The sequence below is a fragment of the Larus michahellis genome, chromosome 12 (assembly GCF_964199755.1).
Source record: "Larus michahellis chromosome 12, bLarMic1.1, whole genome shotgun sequence".
Lineage (NCBI taxonomy): Eukaryota > Metazoa > Chordata > Aves > Charadriiformes > Laridae > Larus > Larus michahellis.
In genome coordinates, this window is record NC_133907.1 from 17,463,627 (window position 1) to 17,489,569 (window position 25,943).

Sequence of the window (25,943 nt, forward strand, 5' to 3'; positions counted from 1 at the left end):
AAGTAATTAGTGTTTTCTTGGCAAATTAAAATGTTCTGAACACTTGAAAATGTTTTGAATTTGAAAAATACCAGAGTAACTTGTCATTATGACACTTATATGAAAAGATAACAGGTAAAATATCACCTTACTCTCCTTGAAATTGAATTCGATAACTGCTTTCAGAATGCCACGTTTGGGTAACTGTGCTTAAATGCTTTCTGTTAGTAAAGATGCCAAACTTGTAATGCCTGCAAGAATTGCTGTTGTTATTTTCTCATGGAACAAAATACATCTTTCAAAGAGTTCAAGCACAGCAAAGGCCAGGTGGAAACGATATGTTGATGTAAAGGACAGGGTCGTGTCTTTCCTTTTAAGCTATTGTTTCTCTTTGAAATATGCTTTCCTTTGTGGTCATGGAATCTCTGTGATGTACAGAATATTCCAGCTGAGAAGGTGAAATTAGTGAAGCTACGCACAAATAGAGGGGAACAGTGGGAGCGGGTTGAGGTACTCTTAAAAACAAGCTCTTAAGCACTAAAATGCAAGCTAAACAGCCTGGCGGGCAGGTAGTGATACAGTAATGCTAGCAAGCGTACTAATTAACTTCTATATATTTTTCTTTAGATTTGCAAACGAGACTATCTCAGCAGAATGAAGGTAAACCAGCATTTGATACAACTTGTCACCAGTAGGTTTCGTTGCAGATGTCCATAAGTGAAGTGCTTCTGGTGTAGAGTTTGCCAGCGGCCTGAGAAATTACATTGTATTTAGTGTCTGTAGGAATCACGCTATGTATTGATTATTATTGACTGAAAATAACAAAATGTATGTTAAGCACTTTGCCTTTTCTTTGTAGCGTTTCCTCGGCATTGGTAACGTTCCCTAGCCATACGTCAGTCCTAGGAAACGTGTGGGTTCGTGGTTTTGCACGTGGGTTTAGGTGTGCGTGGGTGTGGGGTTTTTTTCCTGCCTTAGAGGTAGGGACTAGAAGGGTCATTTCCGGGGACAGTAATTTGGGATTACTGTCCCTGGATTAGTCATAGTTTTATTCTGACTGCGTAACCTCTGAATGTCTGCATACGTAGAGAGAAGGCGGCTGTTACTTCAGCTGAATTAACAGAAGCGTACAGCCTAGGGAAAGGGCCCATAGGACAGTGCTTGTCTTTAATAAGATACGCTGTGCTGATGAGCATCAGTAAATGACAAGTAATAATTTCATAGTTACTGGGAAACAGTATAGATCTATTCTACAGTTAAAATATTTGAGTTGTCAAATTTATTTCCTACGTTATGCTTTTCCAAGGGACAAAAGTACAGATACATTTTTTGGAAGGATAATTCAGCATACTTAAAGTACATTTTGAGAATTCTCAAAGACGTCTGTCACTTCCTGTGAAGTCAGATGGGGTGGTGCCGCTCCGTCCGGAGCTGCTGCTTGGCTTCTGCGAGGAGGAAAAAAATTCAAGGTGCTGCTGGCATACAACTCAGACAGAATTTTTAGACGCATGTGAAGGTGCACGTATCTGTGTTTAAATGTTCCGATTGAAAGGCTGACAAAAGCAGTGTACAAGGATATCTCCTCGCTTTTCAGCTTCAACTGTAATTCATCTGTGCCATTTTCTATATTGATCCATTTAACATTTCTCTGTCACAGATAGTGTCTAGTTACAAGTTTGGCGTTCCTGTCTTCAGTTTTCTGCTGAGTTAGAACTGCTGCTGTTATTGATGAATTTTGGGATTTTAAAGAATAGATAGAAAATAGTAATTTAAATTGGAGGCATGCATAGCGGGTTCTTAGATTTGTTACTGTTTTTTTTTTTCCATTACAACAGTTCTGGCTGCAGCTGCTTCTGTACAACCACTTGCAACACAGTGCTTCCAGCTTTCCAACATGTTTAATCCTCAGACGTAAGTGATTTATCGTTATCTGTTTCTGTTTGGCATTTGTTGGTGACTTCAACATCTAAGAAAGGAATCAGTATGTTGCAGAGGTTTTTTTTGATGGGTTTCGGGATGGATTTTGTCTGAGTGATAACAGTTCCATCTCTGTCCTGTTCTTCCTCCACCCCCTACAGTGAAGAAGAAGCTGGCTGGGATACTGAAATTAAAGATGATGTGATTGAAGAATGTAACAAACATGGAGGAGTTATCCACATCTACGTAGACAAAAACTCAGCTCAGGTATGCCTGGTTCCAATGAGACGCTGAATTTTTCCTAAACTGAACCTAAATTTCTTGAAGTTACTTTGCAGTTTTTGCAGAATGTATGTGGTTCCCTCCTGTTCTCAGTCATTGCGTGTGACTCCAGTGCGGGTATGAGAGCAGTTCTGTGGTGCTGCAGTCTGCTCTCACGGATTTCCACAGCCGAAGTTACTGTGGAAATACAGGCTGAGGAGTAGTGACCTCTTTAATTCTGGCATTTGGCTTTTCTGTCAAGCTGTGCATTTCCCAAAAGCCAGGGACTTCTGGTTTCCTCCGTTTCTAGAGAATACGGGCTTTAGCACAAAGGACACCCTGCTCCAGCAGACTCGAGATGTGCAGTGAAATGTGTGCCTGATCCATGCTTGGAAACGCTTGTGTTCACTAGTGATGTTAAAGTCTTGCAGTGGGAGGAGGAGCGCGTAGAGCTGTAACAGGGAGGAGAAAAAGGGCTACTGATGCAGACTTAACGAGAGGTTAGTGCCTGTTCGAGGGGCTCAGCCTGAATGTTAAAAAGGCTAATACGTGTTTCTTCTACGTTAGCTTTGTTTACGCGATCCCCAGACTGGTTATCTCTTCCCCTGTATTGTAGCTCTTGGAATATAAACTGCGGAAGGTCTGCAAAGATAAGGTGGCCTTCTTGAACCCCTTTTATATAGAATTCACAGCCCAAATAAAGTGCGGTTCTCAAACGCTCTCATAGTCGGATTAATTTCTAAGCATCAGCCCCTGGAAGGGTCCTGGTGTGTTCCATTCCATCGCAAATAGTGCACTGCCGTTCGTGTCAGTATTGCCTAGATGGGATTGTTCTGCCCTGGTAATGCACTTGCAAACCTTTCTTATCACTGTGCTGCTTCTACAGAAGACTCTTGTCACCTGAAACCCTTTCGCATGGATTACTGAGACGTTAGATTAGCGATGAACTGCAGTCTAGTACATAAACAACACACCATTTTGTCATCTTCAGCATCGCTGCTGTGTTGGACTACTGGAAGGTAGAAACCTTTCCCACAGTATATTATGCTATTACTATTGTAGAGAAAACAGTGTCCTTCAACAGATGGATAAAAACCACCACCACCACCAACAAAAAAACCCCAACACAGACCCCCAAAAAACCACCACTGCCACCTCCAAACCCCAAAAAATGCAACAGCCCTCAACATACCTCATGTAGAGTCCGAGGATATAGAGCTGCAAATCTGGTTCACTTTAGCAAGTGGATTTAAAAGAAAAAGACCTACAGCTACTGTATCACGCGTTAGCTGTCGGTTACATGAAATCCACTTTGTCACGGTAGCACAGCGATGACCCAGGTACAAAATACCCACTGATACTTAAAAATCCTGCATTTGACCCTAAGTTCCCACTGTGCTGTTCTGTTTTGCAGGCTTAGATTCTGGTCACGTTATCTTCTGAGTGGTTTCATCCCCTGTCTTTGTAGGGCTTTTTCCCAGAGAGCCAGACCTCCCAGGCTACGGGCTGTCGGCAGTCAGCCGTGAAGATGGGATTTGTTGTGGGTGAAAAGTCCCAACTGAACGCATGGTCTCGTGTACCGCAGCAGGCCGCACTGTGATGCGTTAAGGAAAACCAAAGCCTTACGTGGCTGTATCTCATTTCAGGACAAGCAGCTTGGGTGCCTGTGCCGGGGCAGGCTGGGAACAGAACTGTGTGTGTTAATTGCTCAGTGCTGTGACCTTCAGCCCCTGACTTCAAGTCTCCCCCTGAGGAATGAGCCAAATCACAGTGGGAAGAGTCAGTAGAGGCTGGCAAAGGCTGCTAAAGGGAAGGCTGGGTTCTGCTTCCTAATATGTTCTTTGCCTGTGCAACCTCTTTCTGCTAGAATCTGATCTGGTTCGAGAATTACTGGTGGTATTCTATTTTTAAGCAGGCAGCCAGAAAAATGCATAGACGTCACTGTGGGTGTCCGTATGTCTTGCAGCGGTTGAATGTGAACGTTGCAGTACTCTAGATTAGGCTGGTTTAGTGCTTAATTTGCAGGTAGAAAACTGGAGGTATCTCCAGCAAAGTTAAAGACTAGTCTGTCATTCATGCTAGAGATCATCTTGGGCTCTTCCTGCCCTCCCGTGGTGGGGTTTTCCCCTTCTCAGTCCTTGCTCAAGTGAAGACAGACACAGACAATTGCTGAAGTTCACGTAGGAGAATTTTCATGGTACCAGTCATCTGAAAGTGCTGGACGTCCTTCCTGCCCCTGGCGATGGGGATGCTTCATCCCTTTGGACAGCAGACTGCCCTGGCGTACCTAGTTCAGCATTTGTGGTTAAAGTTGGTGATTTGCCGACGTTGATGGGGTAGCCTGCAGCAGGCGCGGCTGAACTCCCTGCGCCGTTGTCTCACGTGAGCTTTGTCATTGGGAGCCATTAGGTAACTAATTTGAAGGGTTATCACGAGCAAGTAAGAAATCTGTTACTTGTTGATTTCAAATCAAGCTCACATTTGGTCTGTTTTGCAGAATCCTATTTAGAAAAGTTTCGTGCTAAGATATAACTGTGACAGTACGGTCATGCACGTCAGTAAAAAGCTGTCCACTGCGTTTCTCTCGTGCTCGTTCTGCGTTACCGGTTGGTACCAGCAGGAACACAGCGAGGCAGGTTTGCCTCAGTCCCGGCCGCGCCGAGGAGCTGTCTTGTGACGATGGACGTTTCTCAGGCTTCTCACGGACTGTAACGCTTGTGTATTACAGGGCAACGTGTACGTCAAATGTCCTTCAATTGCTGCTGCCATTGCAGCTGTAAATGCGTTGCACGGGCGGTGGTTCGCAGGTGAGTGGATTTTGTGTGGAGACCTGCATTTATTCATAAATTGCAGAAATGACCAAGTACTGATTTTATTTTTTTTTTCTAAATCTTCTGATTAGGTAAAATGATTACAGCAGCGTATGTACCTCTTCCAACATACCATAGCCTTTTCCCAGATTCTATGACTGCAACCCAGCTACTGGTTCCTGTTCGACGATGAAGATGGATTTAGTCAGTTTTGTACATAGTTATTTTTTGGAGGAAGATTGAGTTATCTTTTATTTAGATAAAACTAAAGGAAAGGACTTAATGTCATTTTGTGTACACTTCCTGCTACCTTTAAAAATAAAATGAAGTAAGCAGAAATGCAGTGTGTTCATTCTCCCTAACTAGCATTTCCACTGTATACAAAGCTGTTGACTTCTTGTTCTGCCTTGTAATTCTTGTACATTTACTAAGGTGATCTGTAGGAACTGAGAAGTAGCTCATAGAAAACAAGTTCTCTGTAAAAGGCAGATGGGACATAAAGACATTTTTAATGTTTCACGAGCCTTTCTTTTAATGCAGCGATTGCATCTTACATTTCACTAAATGTAGGTGATCTGCGAAAGGTTGAGATCAGAGATAGACTTTATGAAGGGACATATTTAGTGTTTTGTATAAATGGAAAACTCAACAGGCTACTGAAAGATGACTAGACGGCCACTCAGCTTGCTTTGTGCTGAATAATTGGTAAGAATAGAAAGATTGAAGGGTTTTATTTCTTGATGGTAACTTTTGATTAATGTATCTGTAAAAGTTTCTTTGTAAATACTGTGTGAGGTGTGTCTAAGTTTCCAAACAAAACGATCTCTGCATTTCCGGATAGGTTTCTATGTACGCAGTGTGGCACAGTTGAAGGATTTCAGCCGAGTCTGAAAATCGGGAGGAAATACAGAAACGTGTTTTGTTCTGGTTGCATATAATCTTTGCTCTTTTTAAGCTCTGTGAGCTCTGAAATATATTTTTGGGTTACTTCAGTGTGTTTGACAAGACAGCTTGATATTTCTATCAAAGACTTTCATATTGCAACAATCTTTGTAAGAACCACTCAAATAAAATTCTCTTAAAAAGGCCTTCATGAATCTTTATTTCTCTGCTCTCCTGCTGTGGGCGAAGCAGTCTGTGTTGGACGGGGGGTGGGCGATGGCGGCTTTGGAGTGGTGGATGTTAGGAACGGGGCTCCTCCAGGAGAAAACGCGGGCGCTGGTTCCTGCTGCTTTGACCCCTCGGTGTTCTGCAGCCGGGGTTGCTGTACGGGCCCGGGCAGGGGGCAGCTCTTGTCCTTTCTCAGGCCTGCAGCAGATTCATTCCGGAGATGACATCCCCCCTGCCCGCCTCCGCCCCCATTTGCTCACAAAGGGTTGTAAATTGTGGGGATGTGGCAGTGATTTATGTTGGCTTTTAGGCTGGTTTCTGTGGGGAAGCCTGCCCAAGTTGACGGCCATTCGCACCCCTTTCCCGTCATTTTTAACCGCTGGCTAGTAAAAGCTGTGTTTGACTGAAGTTCCACCCCGGGGGGGTGACAGTGGGCTGGGCAGGGGTGCTGCCCGTGCTCTGGGACAGGAGGTGGTGATGGCCTGGCCTCCGATGCCGCTGTTGAGGGTGCGTGCAGCTCCGGCTGCAGCGTTGCAAGAGGCTGTCCAGCAATCCGGGAAGGCATGGACTGGGCAACGAGGTCGTGCAAGGGCAAATGTGGGGAGGAGCTAGGAATAGCCTACTGGAGAGTGTCCTGGGAGTACACGCCACAGCTGGAGAAAGCCAAGCGAAGCTGCTCTCTAGTTTTGTTTGACCTTATTTTTTTAGTTGCCAGTATTAATCCACTGGTACCAGCTGGTGTAAAACTGCAGCTGTTCCCGAGTAGCTGTGCTGCCCGACAGGGCTGTCGCCGGCGGTTTCTCTCAGGTTACTGAGCTGCGTGACAGCAGAGAGCAGGCTTCTAGTGGCAGATTCATGTTTCTCCTTTAAAAGCTGGGGAAACAGCACTTTACCAGGTAAGGGCTGTATAGGCACGCGTCCGGGTGCTGCTGCGGCTACGCTGTCCTATCCTTACGCAGGAACAAAGGAGGAGCGAACATAAGCTTTGTTATAAAAGGCAAATGGGAGGCAACGGCAGCACTAAGTGTTTCCTAGTTTGGCTGTAGGCAGTACCACAGCGGGAGGCGCAGGGAGCCATCCCCTGTTCTCCCCGGGAAGCTTTGAGCACCTTGTAACGCCTGTTAAGGCAGATTGTAGGAAAAGACCATGTCTGGTAGCGCAACTCCTCCAGGGGAAGCCCCCTTCCCTGGCCAAGGGAATGAAAAAAACCACTGAGGCAGCCACAACCACTGCTCTGCCCTTCCCGTCTCCGGACCGGCGGTAAGACTGCTCCCTTCAGAAGCGGGGAGGAGGCAGCGTAGAGAACGCAGTGGCTGCAGCACAGCTCATCCTGCGGGGAGGGCTCTAGGAAAGGCATTGCTCAAGGCCTGACGGGGAAGTCACATCTCCCCCCTCTGGCGTTGAAATCACCTTTGTCACTCATCACAAAATACCATTAGCTGTCACGTGACAGGAGCAGTTTTCCATTTTCCAGCTCTAGTAGCGTGGCTGACTGTTCTGTGCTCCTCCCGGACTGCTTGCTGCGCCCGCGTGCTGCCAGGCTGGCTGGAAGAAGGGGACCCAGCTGCTACAGCTTGCCCTCAGCCGCAGGAGGACTTGCCGAAGTCCTGGGGTCCCTTGCTCTCTGTGAGGGCGTTTGCCCCAAACTACCCAGAACTCAGAAACAGGGCCAGCTTCAACCCACCTGATTTTGCAAGAGGAGAGAAGTTCGATAGTTAGATGTGAATTAGCCACAGAGACTCCCAGGCTCAGGGATGCACGAGTACAGTGGAGCGGCTCCACGTCAACACATCAGGAACGTGAGCCGCCCAAGTACCAAAGGGAGAAACATGTGTGCTGTACGTAACGCCTGTGAAAGAGGAACGGTCATGTAGTACAAAGGATTATTAATTCTCATTGTCGTGGGAGGAAAGGAGAAATTGGGTAAAGCGCATGTTTACAATCAGCAGAGCAAGGAGGGTGGTGCTTCGCCGTTTCATGAAGAGCTCTCACTTCTGGGTATCTAAAGCCTTTATTATGGTACAGAGGAGGAACGGCTGGACGGGGCACTCTGGGATAAAACCCAAGCTCCAGGTTAGCAGCGGATCCCCATACCAATAGCCATGAATGTCCCAAACGTCCCACCGCTTTGCATCATCGTTTTGCCAACGCCACCCATCAGCTCTCGTCCTCTCATGCCAATCCTGAGATAAAGAAAAAAAATACAGGAATTACGTAAGTGCTGAAGCCTGACGGGTGACAGACACGCATCAGAAAATGTCTGATACAACCAGCTGGCGGTTGCCCGAGTGCCCAAATCCAACACCTCTTCAGTCTGAATTTAAAATACCTCCTGCCTCCACAAGGAGCCGGGCTGCGGTGCCCTGTGCCTGAGCTACTGCCAACAAAACCGGAGCTTCTCTTCGGGGCACTTGAGCGACCCTCGCCCATGGCCCACGTATATGTTTTCCTGCAGCGGTACCAGCTGACTGTGCCCTCCTGACATGCCGCCGGCAGGAATGGCTTTACCTGCTGGTGCTCCAAATACCTTTAATTCGGAGAAAAAAAAAAGTTGTGTTGTCCAAGTATTTGACTTGCCAGACAATAAAAAGGGTCTGAGCTGTTGCATTACCATCCCATCTGGCCACAGTGGCAGTATTTTTAATGCCACCAACTTAAAACCATGCTGTAAACTAACTTCCTATTTCCCTCTGATGCCATATTTTTAATACGAGAGAAACTTGGAAGGCCTGGAAGTGTCCAGAGGCGTTTCTGTTCTCCAGGTCACATTTACTTGAAGTCGGACCACAGCAAAAAGAATTGTTCTTATTCAGAAAGCTCTCGTAATATTTGGCTTTTAAGCACTGCAGTGACTGTCGGGTCTAAGGAATTTCATGCACTTGATTTTTAAAACATGGAGATTTTCCCTCAAAAATGGTACGGCAGAAGTAAACGTAGCTGTTACTCAGGTATGACAGAACCACTGTTACCGCTTCTTCTAAATACACAAAATCCGTATTTTCTGCTATCATTGTACCGCTTTCAAAACTCTCCAGGATCTGCCCCATCCCTGGAGGGGTTCAAGGCCAGGTTGGAAGGGGCTTGGAGCAACCTGGGCTGGTGGGAGGTGTCCCACTGGCATGGGGGTGGCACTGGGTGGGCTTTAACGGTCCCTTCCAACTGAAGATGTTCTGTGATTCTGTGATCTGAGAGAGATCAGAAAACTTTTAAAACTCTGTCAGGTTGGACTTTGTGCCTTTTCCTCCTCACTACCAAATTCATTATTGGGCTCACTACCAAATAATTGCCTGTGTTTAATCACAGATGAAAAAAACCTCACGCAGAAAAAGTTCTGCAAAATACGGAAGAGCTTATTTCAAGTAATTCCTTTTCATGGACGATGTGTGCCAAAACCAGTCAGTGAGCAGCGCGAGAGCTCACATGGAGCTGCAAGTGCTGTTTGTTTCCGTGCTGGGGCAACGTGGAATATTGTCCTCTCTGATTCACAATGGGATTGTGCCGGTGCCAGCCACAGCTCTGCCTGCGCTCTCGCAATTAAGCCTCGGGGTCCGTATGGTAATTGGCTCTGTGCAGGGGGATGGGACACGCAGAGCAACCCCGGTGCACGTACAGGAGAGCCTGCAGAGTACCTTGGGAAGCTTTAGAGCGAGGAGGGCGCTGCACATGCATCTGCACAGACAATTCATCCAGCTCCTCCTGGAGCTGATCTCCCAAGTGAATAATGACAGGACCAGAGGAAATGGTCTGAAGCTGCGGCAGGGGAGGTTTAGATTAGATATTAGGAAGAATTACTTTACTGCAAGAGTGGTCAGGCGCTGGCACAGCCTGCCCAGGGAGGTGGTGGAGTCACCATCCCTAGAGGTGTTTAAGAAATGTCTAGATGTGGCACTTCAGGGCGTGCTCTAGCAGCAGAGACTGTAGGTTGTTTGGTTGGACTCGATGATCTCCAAGGTCCTTTCCAACCATGAAGATTCTACGACTCTATCTTCCACAGCCTCAGCTTCCCAATACAACCTCCCTTACAAGCAGCAGGAAAAGGTCTGTGAACCTGCGACCCAGAGGTGACAGCCGCCTTTCCCATTTCAGGCCGGGGCTGGCAGCAGGGTCTGGAACTGCAGCTAATTCTAAGGCACCGGGAAAGTCCCACCTACGTGGCAACACAGGGCCAGACCTGCACCTCCCTTCCCGGTCCCAGAGGAGAAGAATTTCTCTCTGGCTATCGCTCTGTCACAACCTGTCCACGGAAACCATTTCCTTGGCATACCTGAGGCAGGAAAACGTGCCGAAAAGCGCTCCTGCAGCCATGCCCACTGCAAAGCCCATCATGAAACCCATCTTTACTCTGTCAAAGCAGCTGGGCTGCGATTGCCCGTATGGGCCCACGGTCACAGGCATCTAGAAAAGAAAGCACAAAAGAAAGCACAGATTTACTGCTTTGCCTAACACACTTCCATAACCAAACTGGGCTAGAGAGCAGGCCCACACGTTTCAGTGCCTCTCATAAGCGTTGCACCAGAGGCTTTACAGGCTTCCAGACTCGTTTCTTCGCCTGCCAAGTAGGAAAAGACAGCGAGGGAATGCCAGTGCCCTGACGGCCGTCCCGCTTCGCCCTCAGCAAGCCCCTGTGAGCGCCGCTGTGTCTCAGGACCTCCCTCTGCTCTCCGGCTGCCGACCAGCAGCGCTCGGCGCCGCCTCGCAAAGCCTCCGCCGCCGGGGCCGATCTCCCGGCCTGCCACCGGCCCCGCAGGCAGAGGAGCGGCACAGCGAATCCGCCCTTCGGCGGCCGCAGGCCGAGGCGAGCTTGAGGCCGCAGATCGCCCCGGCAGTTCCCCCGGGAGGGGCGGCCGCCACCTCCCGCCCGGCCTCGCCTCACAGGTGCTTCGGCCCCGCCGCGGACCCCGGTCCCTCCGGGCGGGACGCAGGACAACCGCCGCCCCGTCCCCGCACCTCGCTCGCCCCGGCCGCGCCGCGCCCTCCGCCACTGCCTGCTTCGGCCTCCGCTTCCGGCGCACGCCGTGACGTAGCCGGAAGCGTCGTACAGCCGTCCCGCCCCACGCCGCGGCCATGCTGCTGTGGCGGCGCCTGGCGGCCTTGCGGGCGGCCCCCGCCCCCCGGCGGCTCTCGGTGGCCGCACCGGCACCGGCAGAGGGACAGGGTAAGGCGGCGGGGGGGCGCGGAGCCGGGGCGGGGGCTGGCCGGCGGAGCGCGGTCTCGCCGCTGTCGCGGGCGCCTGACGGCGTCTCGTCCTCCCCCTCCCTCCCCGCAGGGCGAAGCGGCGATGGAGGCGGCGCCCTGCGGCCGCTCTACATGGACGTCCAGGCCACCACCCCGCTGGTAAGCGCCGGGCCGGGCCGCGCGGGGGCTGCCGTCTGTCCCCGGCCTCTTCCCGCCGGCTGCCCCGGCGGCCGCTGCCCCCGCCCCGCCTCCGTGGGTCGCCCCCGAAAGAACAGGGGGAAGGGGAGAAACAAACTTCGTTTCTGTGCTCTGGAGCGCTGGCGCGTTTCCGAGTTTCAGGCTCTCCCCGCGCCCCCGGGGGCGGCCCTGGATAAAGCGGCGTCGTTGACTGTGAGCAGCGGCGACAAGGGCTGTTCCCGGCGCCGCGGGGGGCAGCGGCCGTCCCCCGACAGGCCTCCAGCTCGGGCACTCTCGCCCCCGCCGCCGCGTCTCCGGGCGCGCCCCGGGCTGCGCAGGGGCTCGGTGCCCCCCTCCGCGTTCCGCGGGTGTGCTGCAGGCTGGCGGAGCCGCCCCAGGGCTGCCCTCAGCTGCGGGGACAGGGCAGCGAGAAAATGATTTCAGCAGAGTGCTCGCCCGTGTAATTTTTTTCTGATTTTTTTTTTTTTTTTGAGACCTTATGTTTCTTCTGCTCAGAAAATCCCATTCTTCTGTGATCGTCTCGATGCAGATTGAGGTTACGTGTGAGGGCACAGAACAGAATTGCTGGAGGCTCGTGTTTGCCGGAGGCCACGTTGTATATAACATGCAGTAACCTCAAGTTTCTGAGATCTGGCCTGAGCGAAACGGACAGTGCAGCAGAAGCGCTGCTAATGCCGGGGCAGAGGGAGGGCGGGGTGCGTAGAAGGGGCAGAGGTGCTTTTCCTTCTCTGTTTCTCGAGGGACGGGTTTGTATCCCGCAGGATCCCAGAGTCCTGGACAGCATGCTCCCGTACCTGACAGCCTACTACGGCAACCCCCACTCCAGGACCCACGCCTACGGCTGGGAGAGCGAGGCCGCCATGGAGAAGGCAAGGCGGGTGAGTCTCTGGCTTGCTGCAGTCGCGGTGGTTTTCCCGCCGGCGAGGAAATTCAGTGTCAAGAGAAAATCAAAAGCAGTGATAAAAACTCTTGGAGTTAGTCAGTTCTCTGTGGGGTGGATTTAGCAGCGCTCTCTTTGCTTAACAGATTTATTGCAAGAATATTGCAAGAAAAAATAGTGAGATTAGAGCAACTGAAATGGCAGAAACCAATACTTTAGGCAAAGGTGCCTCAGGATTTTTGGTTTCCTGAGGTCACAAGCGTGATGCTGCAGTAATTGGGCTAACTTCATATTTTATCATTCTCCTAATCTTAGGTATGTGTCTTTGTCATTATTTTTTTTTAAGTAATATGTACTGGGGTTTTGTCTTTTAACTTTTATGTTCTTTTATGACAGGCTAATGCGTAATATCACTGCTGCTAATGACTATGAATTCCTTATGCTTTTTGTGTTGAAGCAGATATTTAGACTATTGTGCCTGTAGCATAACTTTGTTAGATACTAGCTGTAACTCCTTCAAAGCTCAAGGGGGTATTCTTGAAAACAATTTGCAGGTGTTTTGCTATGGTGAATTCATTGTATTTCATCTTAACAAATCAAATCTGTGTTTCTTTTCAAACAGCAAGTTGCAGATTTAATAGGAGCTGATTCAAGGGAAATTATATTTACCAGTGGTGCAACAGAATCAAATAATATGGCAATTAAGGTAAAAGGTTTATGCTGGTTATTATTTGTTATGTTAAAATTATGCTCTTAAGAACCATATGCATCTTTCAACAGTTTTAATGTTAATGTGTTGGCTTAGTTAGCAAATATTTGCATTCCTGGATTTACCCTTTGTGGTGTTCTGCTACATACATGGGGAAAATCCTGGGATGTTTTGGTGCCCAGGACATGGTTTTGAGGACAGAATATAATAGTCAATGTTTGTCTTACATGCACCAAATACAATCCTTCTGCTTGCGTAATTGAAATTTGTATCACGAAATACAATGGAGATGCTGATTACAGACTTTTTTCTGATTAAGATTAGGCAGTGTTTTAACCTTTAGTATGTGGTTATTCAGGCTTCTCATTGTATATGACTGCATTGCAAATGTTTTTTAAAAAGTATTTCTGTTAATAGTGTCTAGAACTTACATCAGTTAACATTTTCACAGACTTTTTGAAAAGTGAGATGCTTTGAAAAATGAGTACTAGTGGAAATATGTAGTGTGAATTACATGTCCGTACCTTTTAGATTCATGACTTTGGGGCAAACAGGGAAGATCCAAATGAATTATACGTGAATAGTAATTTCTTGTTTCTGATCGTTTTGTGTAAAGCTTGCTTTTTTCAGTGGTCTAACAACAAGTTTTTTTTGTTCGTGGCTTGTGCCTGACAGGGTGTTGCACGGTTCTATAAATCCAGAAAAAAGCATATCATTACTACACAAACAGAGCACAAGTGCGTGTTGGATTCTTGCCGTTCCTTGGAGGCAGAAGGTTTTCGGGTCACCTATTTACCTGTTAAAAAAAATGGGCTCATAGATTTGAAGGTATGTTGTTTACTGACAGAAAGAAAAATGAAAATAAAAGAGGTTCTTGCTTCAAATGGAAGCTCAAGAGGACCCTGTGCTCTTGACGATAAAGAGGAAAGGATGATAAATATCACAAGGTAGAATGAGAGTCACAGTCAAATCTCTGTCACAGTTGGAGAAGGATTTTCTGTTCTGTGTGGTGCTCTACGCTTTTTCTCAACCAAAACATCGATGTCTTATCCCGCTCTTCACCTGCTGCCATTCCTTCCCATGCAGGTGGAGCTCTTGCATATCCTATAGAGAGCCCAGTACATGACTAGGATCTGGCTTTGATACAGGGGTTAGTGGTGGAATTTCATGACCTGAGCTACTCAAGGCATCAGACACGCAATTACAATACTCCCTTCCAATTGCTGGCCATGAACCGACCCTTCCGGGTGTGCTGGCTGCTCTCCTGGAATTTAGAAGTCGTATATGTGTGCTTATTTCATTGTTTGTGTCCTGTTATACAGGACGGCATCGGTTTTATTTCTAGCCCCATCGTCTGGCTTGGAGAGGTGTTGTGTGCCTGTGGTGGGGTAGAGGGATCGGGCCTGCAGGTGCAGAAGCGTCAGTCGTGTTCTCTGAGAACTTTGCCGGCAGGCTTCTTTCTTCTTTGCATGACGCTTTCTTGTACGTAGTGCAGTTCCTTTATAGCCAACCTCGCTTTGCCTAGATGTGGCTCGAGCTGTTGCGTGGGTGGTGAATTCATTAAAGAAAATAGTTCAGAGGAATGTATGAGACATAGCAAAAGCCTGTACTGACTTGATTAAATAAGTCAGGTGGCACGGCGCATACCAGGGTTAGGATAGGCAGAAATGCAATTGATCACGCTCCTCTTCCTACAGGAATTTCGTGTTCGCATGGATTAGTGCCCTCGCCAGGGCTGTTTGTCAGAACCCAAGGGGTTTGCTGGTAATGCACCAGTTAGGGGGCCGATGCTGGTTAAGATCTGCTAGCAAGTTGAAGGTATGCACAGGCATCTGCTGTTAGTCACAACTTCTGTCTGTTTGCATATTTCACCAGGAGCTGGAGGCTGCCTTCCAGCCAGATACAAGTTTGGTTTCTGTAATGAGTGTGAACAATGAAATAGGAGTAAAGCAGCCAATTCATGACATTGGTAAGTACACCGTGGCTTCCAGAGGCCAGCTAATGCCACTTCTGCTTCATTTAACTTAATATTTTAATAGCCAAGCGCTGCTGATGCAAAAAATTAGGTGTAGTATAGTTAAGGAATAAATAATTCTGTCCCAAATAAAAACTTCTTTCAAACGGGAAATGAGGACAAAGTTCAGTACTTTACAGTGAGTATTTCAGCAATTATGGCCTTGTAGCACAGATCAGCTGCAGTGGTTCTAGTTTCGTTCCAAATTGTACGATGGGTGAAAAAATTGCACAGAATAACTGGACAAATTGAGTTTACATACTGTAACGTTTTTTGGAGCGCTTGTAGTGTTTAGGAGGAGAAACGTGCAGATTTTGGTGCGGGAGGGGATGGTGAGCGCCACACGTAGACACCACTTTCCCCCAGTGTTGTCATATATAGTAATGAAAAATTGGTTTGGGTGTCAGAAGGCGCCAGTGAAGAGCCAGGTTTCTGTAACAGGAGGCAGGGAGAGGGTGAGCCAGGCTCTGAGCGGGCAAATGGAGGGACAGGGACCTCAAAGCAGTTTGACAGAGTAGGTGAAGGCAGAGCTGGAGAAGCGGGGTTGTCGGAGCAGGCAGGGAGAGCGGGTGGCCCACGTAGGCAGCTCCTTGGATCCCACCCACAGTGGTTCCATGATAACGTTTCCCATGACAGTGAGAGAACACTCCCCCTGCTCCCTTCATACCCAAGATGTCCTTTTGTAGGATGTTTCAGTTTTTAGACAGCTTTTAGGCTTTAGCCTCTGCCCTGGAGTTGATACTGCATGCTTCTGGAGAGTTGTTGTTTTCCCAGGCTGTATCAGGCAACTTACCCTGTTGCACAGCTGATTTTCCTCTTGCTTAGCTGCTGTATTTTTCTTTATTATGCTCAAAGCAGTGTTTTCCCCAAGGTTCTTCAAGGTTATCTTTCTTCATTGACAAACAGTTGACCATCAGTGAGTTGCTTACAGGGCTAAGGACTCTGTTTTCCTCCTGTGCTTGTATTGTCAAGGCTGTCACTGTTGTCTCGCACTTAAACACCGGAGATACCTAGTACCAAGCTCCGGTTCCCACAGTAAGTTCTCATTACACCTTGATAACGGGTCTAATAGGCCAGGACGTGCAGAGTTAACCTAAGGCTCTGATAGCGTGAGGCTTTTGGCCTGATGTTAGCAGTAGCAATGCTGTTCTTGCTACACCACAGGCAGACAACTTCTGTGAAAGGTGATGCTGACTCGTTGCGCAAAGGAGAGGTCTGGGATGCAACTGTGCTAGGCACGGATTCTGTGGAAGATGAGTTATGAGGTTTTTTTGATGACAAAAATAAATAAACTTCAAGTTTACTGCCCATGAGCTACACGTTATTTTGTTCCTTAGTGTATTTTAGGTCTGGGTGCAAAAACACTTATTACAGGCTTCAAGTGGGAGTAATTAGCCTGTGTGAGGACTAGTGACAGTTCTGAGAACATTTTTGAAGCTGAGTGTTGCAAATCTTGGAAAATAGAGGAAATGACATAGAAATACTTGGCAAGTATAAACTTGAAAGTAAGGCTGGCTTGTACTGGGCTGGTGTTGAGACGAAAACAAATCAAGAAAAAAAAAAAATATTATTTTGTCTTGCTGTAGAGTCATTCCTGTGGGGAAACTTGGATGTCCCATGCAGCCGTTTTTACTTAAACTTGGTTGGTGTGGGTCTGGAAACAATCTGGCTTCTTAACAGCAGAAGACTTCTTAACTTCTCAACTGAAAAAATGTCCTGTAGTCTTACCTGTTGACCTCCTAAACCCGTGCCCACCTAGGCATCAGCTAGGATAACTCCTACACACAGCTTTGGACACTTTACTGTAAAAGAAACATGACAGCACCCATTTCTTCCTTTGTCACCTGAGGAACGGTCCCTGCTATGAACTGATGCTTTACGTTCATTTTTGGAATTGTAACCATTAGATGAGATCATGCGGGGATGTTTGCTCTTGTGTTTTTATTACAGGTGAGATTTGCCGCGCACGTAAGGTTTTCTTCCACACCGATGCTGCACAAGCAATCGGTAAAATTCCTGTGGATGTCAACGACATGAAAATTGATCTAATGAGCATCAGTGGCCATAAAATTTATGGTCCCAAAGGTACTGAAGTGCTTTTCTAGAGAATTGTTGTTTCCATGCCTACTTTAAGGTAACTACACAAGGTATTAAGTCAAACTTGTTTGTCATAGTGACTGTTACTTAAACTGTAGAAAACTATTCTAAGAGTGTTATTGGACTGACTTTGCAGTAATTCAGAGTCTGGAGTAAGCCAGACTTAGAGCTGCAGTAAGTGGATCTTCAGCGCTGATGGGTTGTGACGTGGCTTCACTGAAGGAAGAAACAGTATCTTATAATGGTGGCAGCATTAGGAGTGGCTTTTCGGGAGTCGTCTGCTTGGTGTAAAGCCGCATTGATGGTGAAATGGTTGAAACGAAATTACTGGGTTATAGGGCAGAGTTTAGACCCAAGCGTAACTTGCAATGAGGAGATCAGAGGGTAACTGGAAAGTTTAAATTCTTAGTGATTTTCATTGTCTTCCACTTCCAATGGCTTCTTCCCCCCAGCCCCATTGGTGCCTCTTCATTGCAGAATGGGGTTTAAAATCCAGCTATGGATTTTCTAGTTGACTCCAAATAGTATGCATGCATCCTGTTTGGGAGTTCAGCTGTTATCACTGTCACGGTCCATTTAGTTTGTGAGACTGGATGTAGAAAGACAGAAACCAGGCTTGCTGTATTCTATGCGCTATTCAGAAACAAAAGATGAAAGTATTTTTTTCAACGTGTCATCTTTTTCTGTATGAGCTCTCTTCTGAGAGGAGAGAGCTGCTTCTCTCTTCTTCTGAGAGCTGAAGACATATCTCTGGATGATGACTAAGTTTCCAACCAATAACTTTGGGCAGGTGACAGACATAAATTTTCACAACTTATTATGCCCAGAAGTTGCAACCATTCTTCCTCCGGTGACAGTCACTCGTTAGGTGTGCCAAGGCAGATGAAGACATGGAAATCCAGTTTCTAGGAGAGGAGACTAGAGAGTGAAATTAACTGGCTGTCAAAACTAGCTCATCTGATCTGTCTGTTGGAAATTGGTGCCACTGATGAGTCTCCCTAATGAGAAGAAAGGGAGAAAAGGACTCCTGGGACTGGTGCAGGCCTGGTAATCCAGGGAAAGGAGTTCTTCTAGAGTTTCCAGTTGGAACTCAGTAGGCGAACATGAGTGAATCTGCACATAAAAACTTCAGTGCAAAGGGATGAACTTCAGCTGTGCGCAGGAGTTGTGAGAAGTAAGGGGAGCGCTGACTCCTTAGGCGGCTGAAGCATACTGGGAGAAACTGAGCTTCTCGCATGGCTGAAGCTCTGGGAGCGTGAACAAAGAGGAACGTGCACGGTGGAACAAACACCATTTCCTAGAAAATACTGTGTTTCTGTATGTGTTCACTGTGGGTTTTTTCCAGTGAGGTGTCCAAATACGTGTTTGCTGTGGAAATAAGGAATGTTTCCAGACCTTGGAGTCCCTTTTAATAGTTTCAGAACTATGGGTGTATACTGAAACCGCTTTCCTTGTTTTCAAGGGGTTGGTGCTATCTATGTTCGCCGTCGCCCACGTGTCAGGCTAGAACCTCTGCAAAGCGGGGGAGGCCAGGAGAGAGGACTGCGGTCTGGGACTGTGCCCACTCCTTTAGCGGTGGGCCTGGGGGCAGCATGTGAAGTGGCACAGCAAGAGATGGAGGTATGTGGGAGAAGACATTTGTCCTGGATATATATATCCAGGACATAATAATATAACAGGAAATTATCCAGGAAATAATATAACGGAGCCAGTTAGGTCTTAGATTCCTTAGGTGTTTTTGTGTCCATGTGCCTGAATTAAATTTGATTCTCCTGGTATAACATTAAGTAAATGTTTTGAGATCTTCAAGGACGTTTTTGGGTAATTGGAAATTGATTTTCAGCTTTCTGAAGTTTTGGTTTTTTGTTTTTTTTTTTTCTTGAAGTGGTTTGGATCATGGTTTTCTATGACAGGTTTACAGTTCTAGTGAAATATGGTGTTAGGTGCTTGTACTCATCTCTCCATTCTGCGCACATGTATTTGCAGCATCTCTGGAATGGAATAAATCATGTGTATGTAATGTGTATTGGAAAAAATAAGACTTCATAGTCCATTATCACGCTTGTTCAGTGTACGTAAGTTCAAGTTTACTGCAGCTTTGCAACTAAGAACTGTATTTTTTTTTTTCTTAGCTTGGATATTTATTTGCTGGGTCTGGTGTCCAGGCCTTTGTGTGCTGCTGTGTCTATTTGTGGGCACCAATGCATTCCTTACAGATGGAATGTAAAAATCCTTTATTATCGTGCCAGTGGAATGCATGAGCCAGTTATCTGTACCCATAGGATCAAGCTTCTTCCCGGGAAGAGAGATCCGCCTTCTGAGCTGGGTGGTTATAGAAGCCTTGGTAGAGGCTGGAGAGCCTGCAGAGCCTGAATTCTGCGCCAGCCGCGGATCTGGATTCTCTTCCTCTCCTGGCAGAGCTTTGGCATTTCTAAGCCGAGTAATATTTGAGATAGCCTTGCTTTCTCCTAAAGCTTTTTCAGGCATGTAAACGAGCGTGAATTGCACGTGTGCATCTGGCCATTCCTGTGCACTGGAGCAGATACCGTACCCTGCTGCTTTTTTAGTGTAACTGATCTCAGTTTTATTCTAGAACGAGACACTGCCCACGGGCAGCTCTTGATGTGTAGGTTACATGTTGTAAAAGCTGATTTCACAGCAATTTGCGAGTCTTTGTCTTTACATACAGTTCAAAAGCACCTAGGGAAATAAGGGGCACTTACCATAATAGATGCCCTTTCTTATGTTGCAAAGTGCATCATCTTATGTATTATCTAACTTGTCTTTAAACACAAAGAACTCGGGGCTTTTATGAAAACCAATTTGGCAGCTTGTATATATAGATCTTTCTGTATGGTTTGGAATATTTTTGAAAGCTGAGCTAGCTGGGACCAAACTGGTAATTCTCTTTTTGAAAAGAGTCTCTAGAGTAGGCAGTTTGACGGTTTCTTTTTAAGTTTCAGATGTGTTCTTTCCCTAGTCTAACCAAACCCGGCTTCTTCAGCCTGCTCATGGCTGGTGACACAAAACAGTTTGAGTGAGGGCAAACTATACGTCGTTTATTATTTTGGTCTCTTTTCTGGTTTCTTTGCAAGTATGACCATAAGCGAATCTCACAACTGGCAGAACAACTGGTTACAAAAATAATGAGTGAAGTTCCGGACGTGGTTATGAATGGAGATAGAGAGCATCGCTATCCAGGTAACATTAGCAAAATCCTGAGCCCGTTAGAACTGAATGACCAAATAATGCACTTCAGCTCCACGCTGTGCAAGTACTGCCATGTGGGATAGGATTTGCCCTAGATTTTGGTTGATGGAAGTTGTTTTTTTTTTTTTCCTGTTTCATTTATTTGTATGTAGGATGCATCAATTTATCTTTTGCATATGTGGAAGGGGAAAGTCTTCTGATGGCTCTGAAGGACGTGGCTCTGTCTTCAGGAAGGTAGGTGGAATGTGTGGAAGGATAGCAGTATATTTTGGAGAGAAAATAACGTCTGCTAATGGAGGTACAATCTAAGGAGTGCCTCCTCTGCTCTGTATTTGCATATTTGCTTAATGAGTCGGCCTGGCACTCAGGTCACAACCCCATGCCGTGTTACAAGCCTGGGGCAGAGTGGCTGGAGAGCTGCCTGGCAGAAAAGGACCTGGGGGTGTTGGTCGACTGCTGGCTGAATATGAGCCAGCGGTGTGCCCAGGTGGCCAAGACGGCCAACAGCATCCTGGCCTGTATCAGGAACAGTGTGGCCAGCAGGACTAGGGACGTGATCGTCCCCCTGTACTTGGCATTCCACCTCGAGTGCTGTGTCCAGTTCTAGGCCCCTACTACAAAAAAAGCTCCTACAATTTAGGCCCAACTACTACAAAAAAAGAGCTTGAGGTGCTGGAGTGTGTCCAGGGAAGGGCAGCGGAGCTGGTGAGGGGTCTGGAGCACAAGTCTGCTGAGGAGCGGCTGAGGGAGCTGGGGGTGTTCAGCCTGGAGGAAAGGAGGCTGAGGGGAGACCTTCTTGCTCTCTACAGCTCCCTGAAAGGAGGGGGTAGCCAGGGGGGGTCAGGCTCTTGTCCCAGGTAACAGGCGATGGGACAAGAGGAAATGGCCTCAAGTTGCACCAGGGGAGGTTTAGACTGGATATTAGGAAAAAATTTTACACTGAAAGGGTTATTAAGCATTGGAACAGGCTGCCCAGGGAAGCAGTTGAGTCGCCATCCCTGGAGGTATTTAGAAGACGGGTAGACGTGGTGCTTAGAGATATGGTTTAGTGGTGGTTTTTGTCAGAGTTGGGTTGATGGTTGGGCTCGATGATCTGAAAGGTCCCTTCCAACCTGGGTGATTCTATGATTGTATTCTAAGATGGTGTTTCTTTGAAGCGGCACATTTCAAATGAAAGTCAAATGTACTCATCCACATCCTGAAAGCAAAAAAACAAAAAACAAAAAAACAAAACAAAAAAAACCACAAAAGAAACCAATCAAAACCAGAAAAAACAACCTGGAAATTCCTCCCTGCCAGCCTTGCAGACTGTTTACCTGAGATCTGAGTAGCCTTGACTTGTAATTGCTGGTGACGCTTTCATTCTGAAGGCTGCCAGCATTTGAGCAGCTTCTGTCTTTCAGCAGGTTTTCACACAAGCGGCAGATTGTAACTAGAACGTAGCGAGGCTGGACTTCACGGTTTTTTTACTCGTAATTAAATTAGCTCATAGTGCCTGTGTTTAATGCAAAAGCAGAAAGAAAATTGAATACACTTGTATGGAGCTCTCTTGACGCTACGGGAGTGATCAGTAACGTTTCTGTTACTAAGACAAACTTGCTGCTTATGATGAAGTTAATGGAGTGTGGAGATGTCCTTCTTTCCTCACCTTTGAGAACAAAGCAGTCAGCATATCTTAATTAGAAATATGTTGGCACTACGAACAGGAGGAAAAGTCTCCACATGACTGTCTCTGAAGCCGAACGCTTCTGTAATTTGAAAATCTCTTCTGAGGCTCAGTTTTGTGCAGGAGAGCCGTAAATAGCTCTCCCATTTGTGATGCGTGTTGCTGCCTGTGAAAACTTGCAACAACGTGTAAGCAGTTTCGCCTGCTGCTTCAAGGTGGAAGTTCTCTGCTGATGACTGTAACTAGATCACCGTGCTCTGGATTCCCCTGTGCGCGCTGTTTTTCATTGATTTGTTCTGCCAGACAGCAGCTTGTATGTCTTTTTTTCTTTTTTAGTGTTTCCTGTTGGCGTGCTACCTTCTCTGGTTAGTTCTGTCTTGGCTCCTTTGTCTTCTATTTTTCATGGGCTTCACTTCAGCTACCTCTTAGTCTGCATTCCTGCATCTTACTGTATTGTCTCTTCTTAATTTATGCTCCTAATTTATTACCTTCAGGCCCCTTAACGCCTGCCCCTTCCATACTTTTTCTTCAGCAGCAGAAATATCACTCTTCTTGCTTGTATTCACTGGTTCCAAAGAGGCTGGGGAAGCTGATACGGGTTCTTATAAAGAATCATAGTAACATGAAATGTCTGTCCGTGACTTGTTCTTTGTCGGAGGAGATTAGTGAAGTGTTACTTCAGCGTAGCATCTGCACGTGAGCAAAAGTTTGACATTTGCCTGCCTTCCCTTTGCCCAGTGCTTGCACATCAGCTTCTCTGGAGCCTTCCTATGTTTTGCGGGCGATCGGAACAGACGAAGACTTGGCTCACTCATCTATCAGGTGCGTGGAGTGGTCTTCCCTAATGCTTCCAAATATTTTTCTTTTCTGATGAGAGCAGGTGGTGGATTTGGTCCACCCCTCCATATGCACATTATTCTAGTCCTTAATGGTTTTCTTTTGGTTTAGATTTGGCATTGGCCGTTTCACTACAGAAGAAGAAGTGGATTATACAGTGCAGAAGTGCATACAGCATGTTAAGAGGCTGAGAGAAATGAGGTAAGCCATCTTCTTGTTGAACATAAAGACTTCTTGGGCATGATAAGAATCTGAAGAGTTGGATTTAGTTGAAAGTAATCGTTTGCTTCAAAAATCTGGTGGTGTCTCTGTATGTAAGCGAGCAGTATTGCCAGAGTGGGTAGTGGACCTGATCTTAACAGCAGTGACAAATTTTTAAGGAAACAAACCTGATGATAAGCCTTGTCCCAGACCTTGCCTTGACAAAGAATATGAGCAGGGCAAGCACACAGGGCAGTACCGAGAAGTTTCTAAGCCAGAGATGGCATTACTGTGTTTATGTATCGATAAGTTGTTTTGATTTGGTGAAACGTGGAAGACTCCTGACTAATCTGGACAGCATCAAATGAGAGGGTTCAGTCTCTAAGAGACACGAGTACTTAATGCCCAAAGTGGGAGCAGGAAGTGAGGTGGAGCCCCTGCCCTCTCAGCTCTTGTGTTTTGGGCTGAGGACACAGTTGAAGACTGATCGTCTGAAGCTCACTGACCTCCAGAAGGAGAAGACAGGTAGATAGGTGTCTCCTAATTTCTTGTGTAGATGATGAGATTGTCTGTTTGGTTATTGTTGATGTTGTCCTGTGCACTTTAGATAGCCCTCATTTGTCTCCTTTCTTTACAGCCCCCTCTGGGAAATGGTGCAGGATGGAATTGACCTCAAAAGCATTAAATGGACTCAGCACTGAGAAAACATCACTATTCATGGACTAGATGTGGATTGAAATGCATTTTCTGTACATTCCTGAACAAATTAATACAGCACTTATGGGTTTTGACACTTGCAATTTGACTGGAAAACTACCCTTTCTGATCACAAAGTCTAAGAAGCCAAAAATGAAACTAGTCTTTATCCTGGAGAAGGGCAGGACGATATAACACCCATTGCATTTATATCGATACACAGGAATTTACGCTAAAACATAGTTTATTTGGAAATGTATTTTCTAATAAGAAAATTAAATCAGAGTGTGACTCCTGGGCCAGCGGAATCCCGGTGAGAGGTTGTTGCTCCTCAGTGTAAAACTTGCCGCGTGGCTGTTCTGTTTGCTGCACAGACCTATTGCCAGGCCTCCGGCTCTTTCTGTTTGAGATGGGCATCCTGCAACAGCAGCTGCTTTTGTGCTGCTCAAATGCATTGTATTGTGGGAAATTCTCAGGAAATTCTCAGATAGGAAGAAGCTTGGCATTTCTAGAGGAAAAGGATGCCTCAGTGTCGCTACGTGCCTTCACAGTTAAGTTGTATGTGCAGTTAAGAACAATTTTTTTTTTCTGAAACAGTATTTTTGGCTCTTTTTTCCTTTGTTTTATCTTTTTTTTTTTTTGGGGTGATGCGGGTACAGACCAATGTGCATTAATCCAAAACATCCTTCTGCGTTACAGAGTTTTCGATACAATGACGATGCACTTTGCTGTCCCCTCCATTTTATTTTCCCGTGGAATTTTTTTCTAAGCAAGGAAAGAAAACTTGAATGACTGGGGAGGGGGATAGGCAGAATATGTCAGCTTCAGTTGCAGTACCACTTTAGTAGGAACGTGAGGGGTGGTGGGGAGAACAGATAAAGTGCAATATCTTAATGCACTCTGGATTTTTTGTTGGTTTGTTTTTGTTTTGTTTTGTTTTTTCTCCCCTTGTGGAGCTGTTACTCAAGAGTTTGCCTGTGGGCCATTGGCTTCCATCGCCTTAGGGAGTCTTGCCCAGTCGGGGCTGTATGTTTTGTCTGGAGATATGAACATGTGTGTCTGGAGTTTTCACTGGGTGACAGACTGTTCTTCTGTCTGACTAGAGACTTACATGGGAATCCCTTCCCTGCAAATGCTGGGGAGAAGTGTCTCTTAAAAAGGGTTTGATGAGACTAATTTGTATCAGTGTTTCTCCTTTTGTACCTTTGTCGAGCTTTCCAATAGGAAACTTAACCCCTTTTTAGGAAGTGCCTTTGTATCAGTTGCAAAAGCAGACAGCTCTCAAATTATTTTGTTGATTGATGGATGCTGTATTAGCTGCTGAATTTAATATACTCTATAGACAGTATATCTTCAGTTCTGGGTGGATTTACTTCGAGGGTGAACCATGTAATATAAAAGCTGAAACCAAGTCTCACAAGGTGGGTTGTGTTGTAGAAGCTTGTTCTGTTTTTTTTGATCCCAAGAACGGATGTGGTTGTTGGTAATGCAAAGCTAATCCTCTGTTGTTTTATTTGAAATTATTAGCTTTAGCAGGTTTAATATCGTAGGGCTGACACCTTGTATTTCATCAAAACACTTTTAAAACCATATGCATAAATAAGTTTTAGAGGTGTTCTATGTACTATGTTTTATCCTTGGGCCATGTATGTTTTCTGGATTAAGCATGTGACGACACTTTCCCAGCATGTTTTAGAACTATGTGTTTATGAAATTGTTCTTTGTGTTTCATGGATGTTATAAAAGTATAGATAAGACTTAAACTTGGCTGCTTTCAGTCTTTTTGGATCCACCTTTCTGGCAGAACTATGCAGCACAATCAGTAAGTTGCTAAATTGCAGCCTTTCATTAGAGAACAGAGAAAGATGATCTAAGGTTTCTGTGAATGCTGTTAGAAGCTCTCTCTGTCATCAAGTTGACGTTTGACTTTTGATGAGCCATTCTTCTCAGACTCAGTGCCTGATCTGAGCTGATTTTTTTAAAAAACTCAAATAGCTTAAGTTGTGTTTATTTTGAGAAGAGAGAGACCTAAATCTCGAAGATTCTGAGCACCTCTTACGTGCTAAGATTTAAAATATAAATTCTACATGTAAAAACTCAGTCTTAACAAATGTTTGTTTGAAAATGCTTATAGGACAAGATGAGGAAAAAGTTATAGTGGAGATACTTTTCCCCTTCCTAGA

The 25,943-nt window shown here is 46.2% G+C and overlaps 3 protein-coding genes across 14 annotated transcripts in view; 2 read left to right on the top strand and 1 right to left on the bottom strand.

The window, feature by feature from the left end:
- Positions 1 to 6,055, top strand: part of RBM39 (RNA binding motif protein 39) — a 31,051-nt gene extending 24,996 nt beyond the window's left edge. For 8 of the 11 annotated variants that reach the window (XR_012589561.1, XR_012589562.1, XM_074604610.1 and 5 more), the window contains 5 exons: positions 607 to 639; positions 1,815 to 1,890; positions 2,058 to 2,163; positions 4,886 to 4,964; positions 5,060 to 6,055. Coding sequence is in view for 9 of the 11 variants with exons in the window: in XM_074604610.1 (XP_074460711.1) it covers positions 607 to 639; positions 1,815 to 1,890; positions 2,058 to 2,163; positions 4,886 to 4,964; positions 5,060 to 5,160 (395 nt within the window). In the remaining 2 variants the exon portion in view is untranslated. The remainder of the gene's footprint in view (positions 1 to 606; positions 640 to 1,814; positions 1,891 to 2,057; positions 2,164 to 4,885; positions 4,965 to 5,059) is intronic. The other 3 variants (XM_074604612.1, XM_074604613.1, XM_074604617.1) reach the window with 1 other exon arrangement.
- A 2,014-nt stretch (positions 6,056 to 8,069) lies between these two features.
- ROMO1 (reactive oxygen species modulator 1) lies at positions 8,070 to 11,092 on the bottom strand. The gene is made up of 3 exons (XM_074604622.1): positions 11,025 to 11,092; positions 10,342 to 10,472; positions 8,070 to 8,260 (listed from the first exon to the last, which is right to left on the bottom strand). Exons 2-3 carry the CDS (start codon positions 10,470 to 10,472, stop codon positions 8,152 to 8,154), a joined length of 240 nt encoding a protein of 79 aa, XP_074460723.1. The 5' UTR covers positions 11,025 to 11,092; the 3' UTR covers positions 8,070 to 8,151.
- On the top strand, positions 11,090 to 25,523 carry NFS1 (NFS1 cysteine desulfurase). 2 transcript variants are annotated; one of them, XM_074604621.1, is made up of 13 exons: positions 11,090 to 11,232; positions 11,344 to 11,411; positions 12,212 to 12,328; positions 12,953 to 13,036; positions 13,715 to 13,867; positions 14,915 to 15,008; positions 17,004 to 17,138; positions 18,613 to 18,770; positions 20,246 to 20,351; positions 20,513 to 20,594; positions 22,765 to 22,848; positions 22,975 to 23,064; positions 23,702 to 25,523. In XM_074604621.1, the coding sequence occupies exons 1-13, from the start codon at positions 11,142 to 11,144 to the stop codon at positions 23,763 to 23,765; spliced, it is 1,326 nt and encodes a 441-aa protein (XP_074460722.1). In that variant the 5' UTR covers positions 11,090 to 11,141; the 3' UTR covers positions 23,766 to 25,523. The 2 variants fall into 2 exon arrangements, with proteins under 2 accessions (XP_074460722.1, XP_074460721.1); XM_074604620.1 differs by having other exon boundaries at positions 11,127 to 11,411.
- The last annotated feature ends 420 nt before the right edge of the window (positions 25,524 to 25,943 follow it).

What these genes read in the sequence shown, in the direction of transcription:
- ROMO1 (XM_074604622.1), bottom strand. Translation starts at nt 10,472, where the DNA reads ATGCCTGTGACCGTGGGCCCATACGGGCAATCGCAGCCCAGCTGCTTT. An exon ending in GGCACGTTTTCCTGCCTCAG is followed by an intron (nt 8,261 to 10,341) that starts GTATGCCAAGGA and finishes TCTTTATCTCAG; the next exon opens with GATTGGCATGAGAGGACGAG.
- NFS1 (XM_074604620.1), top strand. Translation starts at nt 11,142, where the DNA reads ATGCTGCTGTGGCGGCGCCTGGCGGCCTTGCGGGCGGCCCCCGCCCCC. An exon ending in TCCAGGCCACCACCCCGCTG is followed by an intron (nt 11,412 to 12,211) that starts GTAAGCGCCGGG and finishes TGTATCCCGCAG; the next exon opens with GATCCCAGAGTCCTGGACAG. An exon ending in TAAAATTTATGGTCCCAAAG is followed by an intron (nt 17,139 to 18,612) that starts GTACTGAAGTGC and finishes CTTGTTTTCAAG; the next exon opens with GGGTTGGTGCTATCTATGTT.